Source organism: Carcharhinus amblyrhynchos, chromosome 8 (genome assembly GCF_965287045.1).
Source record: "Carcharhinus amblyrhynchos chromosome 8, sCarAmb.v2.hapA, whole genome shotgun sequence".
In the NCBI taxonomy this organism is placed as follows: Eukaryota; Metazoa; Chordata; class Chondrichthyes; order Carcharhiniformes; family Carcharhinidae; genus Carcharhinus; species Carcharhinus amblyrhynchos.
In genome coordinates, this window is record NC_137331.1 from 88,458,564 (window position 1) to 88,474,074 (window position 15,511).

General features: G+C 43.3%; 1 protein-coding gene across 4 annotated transcripts in view; it reads left to right on the top strand.

Annotated features, from left to right (window-relative positions):
- LOC145346747 (putative C-mannosyltransferase DPY19L4) overlaps window positions 1-15,511 on the top strand; it is a 91,171-nt gene that overhangs the window by 16,491 nt on the left and 59,169 nt on the right. For all 4 annotated transcript variants that reach the window (XM_080194431.1, XM_080194430.1, XM_080194433.1 and 1 more), the window contains exons 4-6: window positions 8,447-8,537; window positions 9,067-9,188; window positions 10,952-11,097. In XM_080194431.1, coding sequence (XP_080050557.1) covers window positions 8,447-8,537; window positions 9,067-9,188; window positions 10,952-11,097 — 359 coding nt within the window. The remainder of the gene's footprint in view (window positions 1-8,446; window positions 8,538-9,066; window positions 9,189-10,951; window positions 11,098-15,511) is intronic.

Consider the following 15,511-nt stretch of genomic DNA (forward strand, 5'->3'; position numbering starts at 1 on the left):
CTATACCGATGCATTTTAACAATATTTTGCTTTAGCAGTTATGAAACCTGGACTTCTGAAAATCTTGTAACTTGCTGACATGTTTACAAACCGCCTAACATATGATGGTTTCAGGTGCAAAGGTATATGTCAGGATGGTCTGATGCAGGTTGAGCTGAGACATCAAAAAGTATTTTGCTGCTGCTGGTGTGAAATATTTCCCACTTTCTAGTATAGCAGGAAATGTTTAGTCAATATATTCAACTTCATCAGCTCTGAACCTGTCTCACAACGTCCTTTGCAGATCTGCGGTGGTCAGGATTGTGGATTTCTTTTTGTTAATGATTGATTTTCAGAGACTGCACTATAAATACAGCAATGAATAAAATTGGAACAACTGCAACCAGGATGCTACATCTGGCCTTAGTAACCCTGAGAAAGGAGGAGGGGACATATCAGCCAGATTCCAACTTCTGATCCCTATGATAGAAAGTGTATATCTCCAGGATCCGATTACACATAGGTCCAATGTCCAACACCTTTGCTGAAAGCATACCCAAACACACTCATGCAGATTGTGTAAAGTTTGGAGGGGACTGGGACCAGTGAAACTGCCACAAGCATCAGCACTCCCGGACACTTTAATGCAACTCGAGGAACATCCTTTTGAAAACCTGTCAGCCATTAGTTTGTACTGGACTATGTAATGGCAGTTTCCAAACAGATGTTAATGATTGAATTGGAAGAGTTACTGGATTTACATAGAACCTTTGTTATGTTGCTTAGGTAACTGCAAATCGAAGGTAACTTCAATATCTAATGGCTGATAAGGAGCACAGACAAGACTATCATTCTTCATCTCCAAGACTTAGCATGACTCATCCAGTGCGATATTTATTTTTACTTATCCCCGCCCCCTGCACTCTGCAGTCTAAGTGTTCAGAGGCAGATAATGAAACCATATTTTTGATGAATCACTTTTAGACTCATTCTTAATTTCCATCACAGAACCTGCACACAAATGAAGTACGTATTTGTACAATTTTTAATATGTGGGCTTCAAGGCAAATAACAACCTAGTATGTTATTAGCATATCAGCACAAAGCATTTTTAAACCATATTTGGCTTTGTAGCAGAAATCTAGTCATTCCAACTGTTAAGTGATTAAGATGCAGAAGAGATGTAAGGTTATCTGTGTTCTCATGTTTCTTGTAACAAAGCATTATTTTGACACTGTTCCAAACATTGTATTTCTGAGTAAAGTATTTGAGTATCTTTTTCACAGTATTAATAAAGGACCCGACAGATGTGTAAGATGATGTTCACAGTTCTCGTGCAACAATGCATTTGAAGGCACCTGCTAGTTTACAGAAACTGTTCTTTAAAACTGCTTGCATTCTTGTAAAAAATTTGCTATTATGTTTGTCCCCCCCAGAAGTGAAATAGAGATCAAATACTTATGCTGGACCTTATTAATGCAGCTATTCTTGCCAGTTTAGTGCAAGATGGTAGTGCTAGGGAATCAGTGGCAGATTTAATGAAGTTAAACATAAGAACATAAGAACATAAGAAATAGGAGCAGGAGTAGGCCATCCAGCCCTTCGAGCCTGCCCCGCCATTCAATAAGATCATGGCTGATTTGTCGTGGCTCAGTTCCACCTTCCCGCCCTCTCCCCATAACCCTTAATCCCCTCTCTTATCAAAAACCCATCAACCCGCGCCTTAAAAATATTTAGCAAGGCAGCCTTCACCACTTCAACGGGCAGAGAACTCCAGAGATTCACCACCCTTTGAGTGAAGAAGTTCCTCCTCAACTCCGTTCTAAACCGCCCCCCCTTTATCTTGAGGCTGTGCCCCCTAGTCCTACTGTCTTTTTTGAGCGGGAAGAGTCTCTCCACCTCTATCCTATCCATCCCATTCATCATCTTATACGTCTCAATGAGATCTCCCCTCATTCTTCGAAACTTCAACGAGTACAAGCCTAGTTTATTCAGCCTCTCCTCATAGCTCAACCCCCTCAACTCCGGTATCAGCCTAGTAAACCTCCTCTGCACTCCCTCCAAGGCCAAAATATCTTTGCGCAGGTGCGGCGCCCAAAACTGCACACAGTACTCCAGCTGCGGCCTCACCAATGCCCTATACAGCTGCAGCAAGACCTCCCTACTTTTATATTCAATCCCCCTCGCTATGAAGGCCAGCATCCCATTCGCCTTCCTGACCACCTGCTGCACCTGCAAGCTGGGTTTTTGCGACTCATGCACAAGGACCCTGAGGTCCCTGGTGCATTATGTGAATCCGTTACCCCAGTGAACCTGATTTGCTCTGATCTTGAAAATGCATTAACTACGCTTTTAATTCCTTATTTTTACATTATCCATCTCAGACTTGTCCCTTTTCTTTCTGGACTTCTACTTCCTCATCTGTTGTGATTAGTTTTCTGTAGAAATCAATTACTACCTCTGGTGATAATCTCTTGCCTCAATGCCTTGTTACATCTCGAAGGCGTTCTCCCAGATTTTCTGCCTCTGTCACAATTATTGTAATTATTCCAATCTCCACAGCAGAGCTTCATCCAAACTCCCACTTCATTGAAATGATGACCGGCAGAACTTTTGAACAGTGTTTGCCCCTTTTCTTGTACATCTGCTTTTGTCATGCCCACCTCTTTTGCAGCAATGACGGAGTCCCCTTGTCTGCATTTCCCCATCATTTTTGCGCTTAACAACATTATCTGCTATTTCAGTCACCTACTGCAAGATCCTGCCACACAGCAGATCCCCAGTTTCCCTCTATTTCTCAGAGGCATTGCCTGGAGCATTTAACAATCCTCCTGTGCGTGGCAGCAATTTATTTTCTGTAATCCACTGGACTGTATTTTGTTGCTCATGGTGTGGACTTTTCAACATTGGAAATCAATGACATCTTGGTCCTGCCTGTAAATTTAACTCTGATCTCCTTGGAGCTTGTCACATAACTCCCCCTTCCACGTGCATGTTGATCTCTCCATCTTTTCCCTTGTATATCATTTCAACTCAAGTTCAACGTACATTTTAAATGTCTTTGTCCTGGTTACTGAGCAATCCACAAGAAAGATTTAAACTATTAAATTCAAAGCTGAACTATATTTTCATTTTCTTTCCAACAAGGGTTGCTGTTAATGTAGCAGTGAGTCTGTCAGCATCTTTAGAGAAGAGGCAAGTTTTCTTTCTCTGATTCATTCATGAGCATTTTTGGGAGGGCCAAAATTGATTGTCCATTCCCAGTTCCCTTGAGCTGCCATCTTCAACCATGATGTGGAGATACCGATGTTGGACTGGGGTAAACACAGTAAGAAGTCTCACCACACCAGGTTAAAGTCCAACACATTTATTTGGTAGCAAATGCTATTAGCTTTCGGAGTGCTGTTCTTTCGTCAGGTGAGTGGGAGATCTGTTCACAAACAGGGCATATGAAGACACAAACTCAGTTTACTGAATTATGATTAGAATGCGAGTCTTTACAGCTAATCAAGTCTTAAAGGTACAGACAATGGGAGTGGAGAGAGCATCAAGCACAAGTTAAAGAGATGTGTATTGTCTCCAGACAGGTCAGTTAATGAGATTTTGCAAGCCCAGGCAAGTCGTGGGGGTTACAGATAGTGTGACATGAATCCAAGATCCCGGTGGAAGCCATCCTCATGTGTGCCGAACTTGGCTATCAGTCTGCTCAGCAACTCTGCGTTGTCATGTGTCATGAAGGCCGCCTTAGAGAACACTTACCCAAAGATCAGAGGCGGAACGCCCACACTGCTGAAGTGTTCCCCAACAGAAAGAGAACAGTCTTGCCTGGTGATTGTCGAGCAGTTTTCATTCATCTGTTGTCTAAGCGTCTGCATGGTCTCTCCAATGTACAATGCCTCAGGGCATCCTTTCCTGCAGTATATCAGATAGACAACGTTGGCCGAGTTGCAAGAATGTGTACTGTGTACCTGGTGGATGGTGTTCCCACGTGAGCTGATGGCATTTGTGTTGATGATCCGGCACGTCTTGCAGAGATTGCTGTGGCAGGGTTGTGTGGGAGTTGATGAGTTGACATCAATCGACGGTTCCAATGCATCAGAGTGAAAAACCACACCTCCTCAGAAGACAAACATGGGACACAGTGGACAGAGTACCCTTCGTCGTCCAGTACTTCCCCGGAGCAGAGAAGCTACAACATCTCCTCCGGAGCTTTCAACATGTCATTGTTGAAGATGAACATCTCGCCAAGGCCATCCCACACCCCCATTTTTTGCCTTCAAACAACCGCACAACCTCAAACAGACCGTTGACTGCAGCAAACTACCCAGCCTTCAGGAGAACAGTGACCACGACATCACAGCAACCTCTGCAAGACATGCCGGATCATCGACCACAGATGCCATCATCTCACGTGGGAACACCATCTACCAGGAACACAGTACATATCCTTGCAACTTGGCCAATGTTGTCTATCTGATACGCCGCAGGAAAGGATGTCCTGAGGCATGGTACATTGGGGAGACCATGCAGAAGCTATGACAACGAATGAATGAACACCGCTCGACAATCACCAGGCAATACTGTTCTCTTCCTGTTGGGGAACATTTTAGCGATCATGGGCATTCAGCCTCTGATCTTCGGGTAAGCGTTCTTCAAGGCGGCCTTCATGACACAACTGTGCAGAGCTGCTGAGCAGAGATTGATAGCCAAGTTCCGCATACACAAGGACGGCCTCAACCAGGATCTTGGGTTTATGTCACACTATCTGTAACCTCCACGGGTTAGTGTGACGTGAACCCAAGACCCCGGTGATGGTCGAGCGGTGATCATTCATCCGTTGTCATAGCATTGGCAAGATCTCCCCAATGCACCATGCCTCGGGACATCCTTTTCTGCAGTATATCATGTAGACAATGTTGGCAGAGTTGCAAGTGTACACACAACAATGCAGAGTCGCTGAGCAGAGACTGATAGCCAAGATCTGCACACATGAGGACAGCCTCAACCGGGATCTTGGATTCATGTCACACTATCTGTAACCCCAATGACGTGTCTGGGCTTGCAAAATCTCACTAACTGCCCTGTCTGGAGACAATACACATCTCTAATCTGTGCTTGATGCTTTCTCCACTCAGATTGTATGTACTTTTAAGGCTTGATTAGCTGTAAAGACTTGCATTCCAATCATTAATTATAAATTGAGTTTGTGTCTTTATCTGCCCTGTTTGTGAACAGAACTCCCACTTACCTGATGAAGGAGCAGCGCTCCGAAAGCTAGTGGCTTTTGCTACCAAATAAACCTGTTGGACTTTAACCTGGTGTTGTGAGACTTCTTACTATCTTCAACCATGGCAGTGATCTAGTTCCAAGTCAGGATAGTGTGTGACTTGGAAGGGAATTTGCAGGTAATGTGTTCCATGTGTCTGTAGCTCTTATTCTACTAGATGGTAGAGGTCACAGATTTGGAAGGTGCTGAGTAGTAGCTTGGGGCATAGATGGTACACACTGATGGCACTGTGTATTGGTGGTGAATGGAGTGAATATTTAAGGTGGTGCCAATTAAACAGGCTATTTTGTCCTGGATAGTTTTAAGCTGCATGTGTTGAACCTACACTCATCCAGGCAAGTGAAAAGTATTTCATCACACTCCTGACTTTTGACTTTTAGCCTTGTGGGCAGCACGGTGGCACAGTGGTTAGCACTTCTGCTTCACAGCACCAGGGATAAGGATTCAATTCTGGCGTCGGACCACTGTCTATGTGGAGTTTGCACATTCTCCTTGTGTCTGTATGCGTTTCCTCTGGATGCTTCAGTTTCCTCCCACAGTCCAAAGATGTGCGGGTTAGGTTGACTGGCCATGCTAAATTGACCCTAGTATCAGGGGAGTTAGCAGGGTAAGTATGTGGGGTTACGGGAATAGGGCCTGGGTGGCATTGTGGTCGGTACAGACTCAATAGGCCAAATGGCCTCCTTCTGCACTGTAGGTATTGTATTGTATGATGGGACAGATTTTGGAGAAGGTAACATGTTGGCATTGTTACTGGTTATCTAATAGCTTGAGCTAATGCTCTGGAGATATGATTTCAAATCCCACCTTAGCAACTGGCGGAATTTAAAAGGGGTGGCACAGTAATATTAGCACTGCTGCCTTACAGCGTCAGGGACCCAGGAGCTATTCCAGCCTTGGGTCACTATCTGCGTGGAGTTTGCACATTCTCCCAGTTTCTGCACGTGTTTCCTTCGGGTGCTCCGATTTCCTCCCGCAGACCAAAGATGTACAGGTTATGAGGATTGGCCATGATCAATGTGTGGGGTTATGGGTATTGGACAGATGTAGAGTGCTCTTTTGGAGAGTCCGTGCAGACTCTGGACCAAATGGCCTCTTCTGCAGTGTAGGTATTCTGTGTTTCTATGAATCTGGAGGTTAGTTCTGCCCCAGAAAATTCCTAGCCCCTGATCTGCTCTTGTAGCCACATAGGACATTTAATGCATGGTCAGTGGCGACACTGAGGTTTTGATGGTGGGAATTTCAGCACGAGAGCATAGTTAAATTCTTTCTTGTTGAAAATGGTCATTACCTGGCACTTGTGTTACTTGCCATTTTTCTGTCCATGTCTTGCTGCATGCAGGCAGTAGTATCTGAGGAGTTATGAACGTTACTAAAATTAACTAATCATCAGGAAACACCTCCACTTAGCCAAAATGTTGGAAGAGGTCATTGATGAAGTGGTTGGGCCTAGGACACTAATCTGAGGAACTTGTGCAGTGATCTCGTATGCTGAGATGATTGACCTCCAAACATCTTCCTTTGTGCCAGGTATGACTCCAACCTGTGGAGGGTTTTTGCCCTGATTCTCACGAGTTTTATGACCTATGCTGTACCCAGTGCCATCAGTCATTTCTTGATTTGATGTAGATTGAATCAGACTGGCATCTGTGATACTGCAGACCTCCGAAGGACCACAAGATGGATTATTCACTTGCTCCTGGCTTTAGGTGGTTGCAAATGCTCCAGCTTTGCCTTTTGCACTGCTGTGCTTGGCTCACTCATCATTGAAGATGAAAATGTTTGTGAAGTTTCCTGCTCCAGCTCATTGCTTAATTGTCCACCGCTATTCATGGTGGGATGTGGCAGGACTGTAGAGCTTTGAGCTGCTCTGTTGGTTTTGGGATCACTTAGTTCAGCTTTTTGTTTAGCATGTGGTGCTTTGTTGTAGTTTCACCAAATTGGCACCACATTTTAGATATGTCTGGTGCTACATCTGGCACATTCCCCTACATTCTTCTTTACATCACAGTTGGTCTCCTGACTTGATGATAATGATTGAGTGAGAGATATGCCAATCCGTGAGGTTACAGATTAAAGTTTTTAAATTGTTATTTTAGTGTAGTTTAAAGCTCCAGCAGGGTTTTGTGTCCAAAACATTTTTTGCCTCTTTACTGGTAAGAGTGGATCTAATATACATTTCCTATGACTTGTTTTCATTTTACATGTTTTCATTTACATGCATCTGCAGGTTTTTTACTCAACCCTACTAAAATTCACTTATAACAAAGGTTTTAACCTCCTCTGCTGACACGTTGAGTAATCCATGTATTCCTAACATTATTTACTACTGTTCCATAGAAACATAGAAAGTAGGAGCAAGATAGGCCATTCAGTCCATCACTCCTGTTCCACGCTTTCATATAATCGCAGCTGATCCTCTACATCAATGCCATACTCCTGTGGGCTCCCCATACCCATTGACACCTTCAGAGTCTCAATCAATTTCCTTTTTAAATACATTCAGCAACTTGACCTCCACAGCTTTCAATGGTAGAGAATTCCACAGGTATGCCATACTCTGAAGAGAAGAAAATTTCTCCTTATCTCCATCCTGAATGACCTACCCTGTATTCTAAGACTGTGACTCCTTGTTCTAGACTCCCCAGCCGCAGGAAACATTATCACTGGTTCCAGGTTTCAATTGTTTGTCATTACTAAAATTACATGAGTAACTTGCCACTTTCCCTAAGGTGGAGAAATATGAGAATGTAGGGGACATTTTCCTGAGTCTGTGCCTATGTGCAGTGAACATTGAAACATCAGGTGGATAAGAGCACACGCCTGTAAATGACCCTGTGGGAAATTGAAGGAAATCAGGTGTGTGCTTGAAACTCCTTGATATCCTAGTATTCACGACACTCAGATGATCAGTGCATCTGGATGCACACCTAGATATATCTTCCCTTGTATACTGCTGAATGAATGGAACCATTGCTCAGTAGTATATAATATAAAATACACACATATGATGTCTGCATCCTACCTGTTGCTAATGTTTGTACATCCTCGATTAGATTTGCATATGTGTGTACGAGTTCCGCTGAAACATACACTTTGGGTTTTTTACTGTTAGATTTGTTGCTGCGTAGGAACAGATGAAATGCCCTTCATAACTTTGCTTAACTCTGTGCCCTTTAGGACCTTGAACGAGAAATCTCTTTTCAAGAGGACAGTGGCTTGTACTACTATTATTATAAAAAGATGTTGCAGGCAACGTCAATCCAAGAAGGTATTTTAAAAAGCTTCCTTGCATTTTTGTTAGTTTTTCTCCCCTTCACAAGCTGAAATGACTTGAAGCCCCTCATAACCTTCAGTAGTTCTTTTTATTTTATTATTGATAGATGCCATTTTGTCTTTTCTCTTTTGATGTGCAGCATGACCAGACTTTTGCTTCACTATTGTCCCAATGTTTTAAAGCTTGTACCTGAAGTCTAAGCGTTTGACTTGTGTGTTCTGTAACGTAGCCTGCATTGGCTTACTTTGAGACAGGTAGATTGCTTTATTGTATGCTTGCAACTCATTGCACTGTTGAATTACTGATATTTCACTCTTGTCATACTTCACTGCTGATGACCACCTCACTGGTGGATTATTTTCAGGTATAATCAAGCTACCTTTCTTGGAGAAAAGCCTGTTATGCAAGAAACTTTGTTACAACATTGTAGTGTATATAATATATATGCGTGTGTGTGTTACTGGCTATATATTTATATATTTATTTCAATATTCTTTAATGCAAAGTATTTTGTTACCATTAGGTCTTTTTGAATTGACACATGATAACAAGACTTTATCGTTAAGGACCCTTAATTCTGTGCAACAGATCAACCTGTATCCAGAAGTCTTCGCTGGCATACTATACCGCATTACTGGTAGTCAAGTATGTATGTACCGATAGACCAAGTATAGTGTATTTATAGACACTGCCTTTGAACGCAATTTATTTTAGCATTCTTATTCTGAAAATAAAGGCAGTAAGAGAGCTAGAAGAGTAAACCTTTAAAAGCAATAAAACACTAAATTATTAGGTGCTTGACATAACATCCGGAGATGACGGGGTTGGACTATGAAGAGAGACTAAATAGACTGGGTCTGTACTCGTTGGAGTTTAGAAGGATGAGGGGGGGATCTTATAGAGACGTATAAGATAATGAAGGGGATGGATAGGGTAGAGGTAGAGAGATTCTTCCTGCTTAGAAAGGATAGCAGGACTAGAGGGCACAACCTCAAAATAAGGGGGGGGGGGGCAGTTTAGATCAGAGTTGAGGAGGAACTTCTTCACTCAAAGGGTGGTGAATCTCTGGAATTCTCTGCCCATTGAAGTGGTGGAGGCTACCTCGCTAAATATATTTAAGTCACGGGTAGATAGGTTTTTGATAGACAAGGGAATTAAGGGTTATGGGGAGAAAGCGGGAAAGTGGAACTGATCCACTTCAGATCAGCCATGATCTTATTGAATGGCAGGGCAGGCTCAAAGGGCTAGATGGCCTACACCTGCTCCTATTTCTTATGTTCTTCTGTAGAACCTTGATAATCTTCCATAGCGGAGTCATAGCCCTTGTGGATAATTTCCTCATTACTGTTTGGTCTGCCTGTACTCTCACAGCTGTATCTGTCCAATACTGCACCTCCAGTGTTCCTGTTGACTATATCTGTTGGCTTGTAGCTGTCCTGCATACCTGCCCATGACTCCAGTTCCTTCCTTAATCCATGTGACACTGTCAAAAACACTGCCATTGCACCAACATCAGCCCCCAGATAAAGAGGGCTAGGGGTCGTAAGTGTTTGCCTCCACTGCTCCTATAACAACCTCTGATGAAAGCACTGAACTCCGTGAAGTTGCTGACTTGAAAATCAGTGTTGAATTTGGCTATTTAAACGTGCTTCTCATGAGTACATGTTGAGAATCTAACCACGGCCTTGCTACCAAAATACTGATCAGAAAAAATAACTCACCTTTTATGTTTTTCTTAAAGAATAAATACACAGACATTTTCATGGATTTTCAGCAAGTTCTATCTTTGAATCAGGGCAAGTAAGGTTAACCATGAGGGCTGGAAAAAGCAGCACTGGTACACAAGACAACAGATTCACTTAAACCTACAGAAAACCATGCTCTTCACATCAAATGCAGAACTTAATATCCTTTAAACCCATAATGTACATGCTGCTCTGCTGTTTTCTAATTGCAGTACCAGTCACCTCTGCACACTGCAATGGGTAAGGAAAGAAACATTGACTTTAGTACTGAGTCCCTAACAATAATAGATGCCTGTTGCGATGTGACTTATGGAGGAATTAAAGAATATTTAACAAGGTTATTGTATAATCATTCTGGAGTATTTTTTCTGACCTGTATTATGCTTGTTTGTGTCAATGCTGTGACATTAACACCACCATTCTTTGTAACTTCCTAATTAATGTAAAATAAATCCCTTTGTAAAGTCTGGTCCCTTGGCATCCGGAAGGAAGCTTAGCTTTCAGGGAGCATTAGTCAAAGCTAGGGCTGCAACAAGGTCATGTAATTATCTAATGGGGTATATTCTAGAGACTCTGCTTCGTACACCTTTCAATTCTGTATAGACCTATTTGGCAGGAACTGGCATAATTAAGTATTATTTCCTTCCTTTTTCTTTTCTGTAGGAAGCAATTGAGCCAGTGTATTTTTACATTGGTATAATATTTGGATTGCAAGCAGTTTATGTGACTGCACTCTATGTCACAAGCTGGATGCTGAGTGGAACGTGGATGGCAGGCATGCTTACAGTAGTGTGGTACATTATCAACCGGTAAGCCTGGCTTAGCATAGAAATCAGATTTTCTTCCGTTATACCTTCACAAACAAGGTGTGTAACTGCACCTAGAAGAGTGTTCTTTAACTGTATGACAGGGCATTTCCGTGAATATCCACAGGGGTACAAAATGCTAATTAGGATAGAATTACTCAACCACTTCCTGCTGAAATGTGACATGATGTGGCCTGTTTTAAACAGGCTCATTTGCTCATTTATTTCCAACTACTGAGCATCATTCTTCTCAAGCTACATAACTGCTTTGGGAGTGATGATAAGCTGGTGCTTTTCATTTTGTTTTGTTGCTTTTTATTGCGTGCATGTTATTCCACTGCCCATTTTGTACTGAATCTTGGCTCAACATGCATTCTCCCGTTAATTCATTTGAAACCTTTACTTTCATTGGATACACATTTGTCTGGAAATTCTTCTTACCTTTGGGGAGCTGGACGATGAGTTGTGGAGAAATGCATGAGAGGTGCCCAAACCTGATTTATCCCCACTCTTGCCCGCACAGGTGTCTATGGACCCTGTCAGAGTGCTTGGGCATGTCCAAACAAGAAAAATGATGCACCTCATCAGAGAAGCAGCCTCAAAACTTTGCCTTCTCCAAGTTTGACCTTCAAACTCCATCCGCAACTAGGATCATTGGTGCTGAAAGTAACTAGTGCTTTTTAAATTTGAATGCAACCGGAATATATTTTTTTTGAAGCTGTGGCAGGTGGCACCAGCAGATCAAACCACATGCATCAGGTTACTAATGCTTTACTTACCACAGTGAATGACTCTCACTCGCCTGAAGAAATGTGACCGGCAGCAGGAAAGGGCTTTGTTCTCTTCAAGGTAATGCAACTTGCAAGATATGGTTGATAAACCTTCACACCATGATCATTTTTAAAATCTCTCCTATGCTGATAACTTCCTCAAGTGCAGCATAGTATTCATTTGTCTGGTTGCATCTTTCTTTGGAGTCCAAATTTCAGATTACTTAGCAGGGTATCTACTGGATTCAAAAATGAATGCATAGTTTTACAGCACCCACTTCAGCATCACCACCAGACATTGCTTGATGCCTGGCTGACACTGCTTGAGGCAGAATCCTCAACTGTCATTCTCACTGCAGCCAAGTTATCATTTTGCTTCTGCTAACATGTTACTTGGAGTAATTGCCATCATCTTAATGTACAATATAGGAACAGCTCATTATACCTGTTTCTGAGCTTATCATCCAGCTCTCAGCCCAATATTCCAAGGCGAATCTGTACTGTATTTCATAGTTTCATGCAAGCCAGTCAGCCCTTCATTTCATTTCAGTGTTGGTTTGAAGACCTATTCAATTTGACATACTTCCCTGCTTTTTCCACACAGTCCCCCAAATGTCACCTTTTCATGAATGTATCTAATTCCCCGTTGAAAGTTACCAGTAATCCTGTCTCCACCTCCTTTTCAGGGTAGTTCAATCCATACCATAACAACTCGCTGCATATTTAAAACAACGAAAATTCTCCTAATCACCCCTCTGTTTTAATTGTCAGTTGTCTTAAACTGTGGTTACTGATTCATCTCCTGGAAATACTTTGATCTGACCTATTTTCTAAAAGTCCTTCATAATTTTGAATGAATCTATTAAATATTCCTTAACCTGTTCTCTAAGGAAACTATAATCTCTCCCACCCTTCTCCCGCCAGGGACATGTTTTGCAGCGGCGGAGGTGGCCTGCCAATAACGGGATCTTTGGTCCCACCAGTGTCAAAGGGTTTTTCTGTTGTTCACACGCACTGCTATGGCGGGGTCATCATTGGCAGGACCAGAGCATCCTACCGGCAGCTATAGCTGGATAACCTCGGCCTATATAAATGCAAGCCTTTTTGTTTCAATATCTCAAATATGTCACTTTTTTTTTGTTCTTTCGCCTCCAGCAAAAGTAGCTGCCCACTCATCCCTAATGGCAAAATCAGCCTTTTTAAAAAGTTAATCCGATTTGTCTGTATGTATAAATATTGTGAAACCAAATTCCTAAGAGATAAGAATGTAAGAAACATGAGCAGGAGAAAATCATACAGCTCATCGAGCTGGCATCCCCCATTCCATATTGATAAGGACCTTCGGCCTCAGCTCCACTTTCCTGCCTGCCTGCCATATCATTTAGAAAAGAAAGCTCTGCCATCTTGTTGCCTACTCGCTTAACCAGTAAAAAAAACTGTCTATATCACTTGCAGCTTTTTTATGTGCTCCTCACAGTTTGCATTCTCACCTACCATCTGTATTATCAAAAAACCTTGATATGTTTCTCTCTGCACCTTTGTCTAAGTCATTAATGTAAATTGTAAACAGCTGAGACTCCAGCTCTGATCTTGCAGCACTCCACAAAGCCCATAAGAACTAGGAACAGGTGTAGGCCAACTGACCCCTCCATAAGAACATAAGAAATAGGAGCAGGAGTAGGCCATCTAGCCCCTCGAGCCTGCCCCGCCATTCAATAAGATCATGGCTGATCTGTCGTGTCTCAGTTCCACATTCCCGCCCTGTCCCCATAACCCTTAATCCCCTTGCCTATCAACCCGCGTCTTAAAAGTATTTAGCGAGGCAGCCTCCACCACTTCAACGGGCAGAGAATTCCAGAGATTCACCACCCTTCGAGTGAAGAAGTTCCTCCTCAACTCCGTTCTAAACCGCCCCGCCTTTATCTTGAGGCTGTGCCCTCTAGTCCTACTGTCCTTTCTGAGCGGGAAGAGCCTCTCCACCTCTATCCTATCCATCCCATTCATCATCTTATATGTTTCAATGAGATCTCCCCACATTCTTCTAAACTCTAACGAGTACAAGCCTAGTTTATTCAGCCTCTCCTCGTAGTTCAACCCCCTCAACTCCGCTATCAGCCTAGTAAACCTCCTCTGCACTCCTTCCAAGGCCAAAATATCCTTGCGTAAGTGCAGCGACCAAAACTGCACACAGTACTCCAGCTGCGGCCTCACTAGTGCCCTGTACAGCTGCAGCAAGACCTCCCTACTTTTATATTCAATCCCCCTCGCTATGAAGGCCAGCATCCCATTCGCCTTCCTGACCACCTGCTGCACCTGCAGGCTGGGTTTTTGCAACTCATGCACAAGGACCCCGAGGTGCCTCTGCACCGTCGCATGCTGCAGTTTTTTGCCACATAAGTAATTGTCCTTCCTACCATTATTCCTCCCAAAGTGGACAACCTCACATTTGCCAACATTAAATTCCATTTGCCAGTTCCTGGCCCATTCGCCCAGCCTATCTAGATCCTTCTGCAGACTCTCCACACCCTCCGCACAATTTGCCGTTCCACCAATCTTGGTGTCATCAGCAAATTTTGACACCATACACTCGGTTCCCTCCTCCAGATCATCTATATAAATGGTAAATAGCTGAGGCCCCAGCACCGACCCCTGGGGCACTCCACTAGTCACCAACCGCCAATCCGAATAGCACCCATTGACCCCCACTCTCTGCCTGCTATTTGACAGCCAATCCTCTATCCACGCTAACACCCTACCCCCAACTCCATGCCCCCTGACCTTCTGTAATAACCTCTTGTGAGGCACCTTGTCAAACGCCTTCTGAAAATCAAGAAAGACCACATCCACCAGCTCTCCTCTATCCACCGCCCTAGATACATCCTCATAGAACTCCAATAAATTCGTCAGACACAACTTCCCCTTAACGAAACTGTGCTGCGTCTGCTCTATCAAACAATTCTCCTCAAGATGCCTCGCTGTTTTCTCCTTGATCACGGATTCTAACATTTTACCTACAACAGACGTTAAACTAACCGGCCTATAATTCCCTGCCTTTTGCCTGCCACCCTTCTTAAACAACGGCGTAACATTAGTCGTTTTCCAATCTTCCGGCACCTCCCCGGAATCCAGCAACATTTGGAAAATAATCACCAAGGCATCCACTATCACCTCCGCCATTTCTTTCAGAACCCTTGGATGCATTCCATCCGGTCCTGGGGACTTGTCCACAATCAGTCCCTCCAGTCTGTCGAGCACCGCCGCTCTAGTAACAATAATGTCCTCCTCCAGCCTGCTCCGCCATTCAATAAGACCATGGCTGACCTTCTCGTGGACTCAGCTCCACTTACCCACTTGCTCAATTCCTTTACTGTTCAAAAATCTATCTATCTTTGCCTTAAAAACATTCAATGAGGTAGCTTCAACTGCTTCACTGGGTAGGGAATTCCACAGACTCAGAACCCTTTGGGTGAAGAAACCCCTCCTCAACTCAGTCCTAAATCTGCTCCCCCTGTCAACTTGGAAATGTCCCTATTCTCTGCATCCTGTCCTTAGCTAACTCTCTACCCATGTAATATATTGCCTCCTCCAACTCTGAGTCCTTATCTTGCCTATTATGTGGCACCTTTTTTGAGGATGTGACTAGTCGG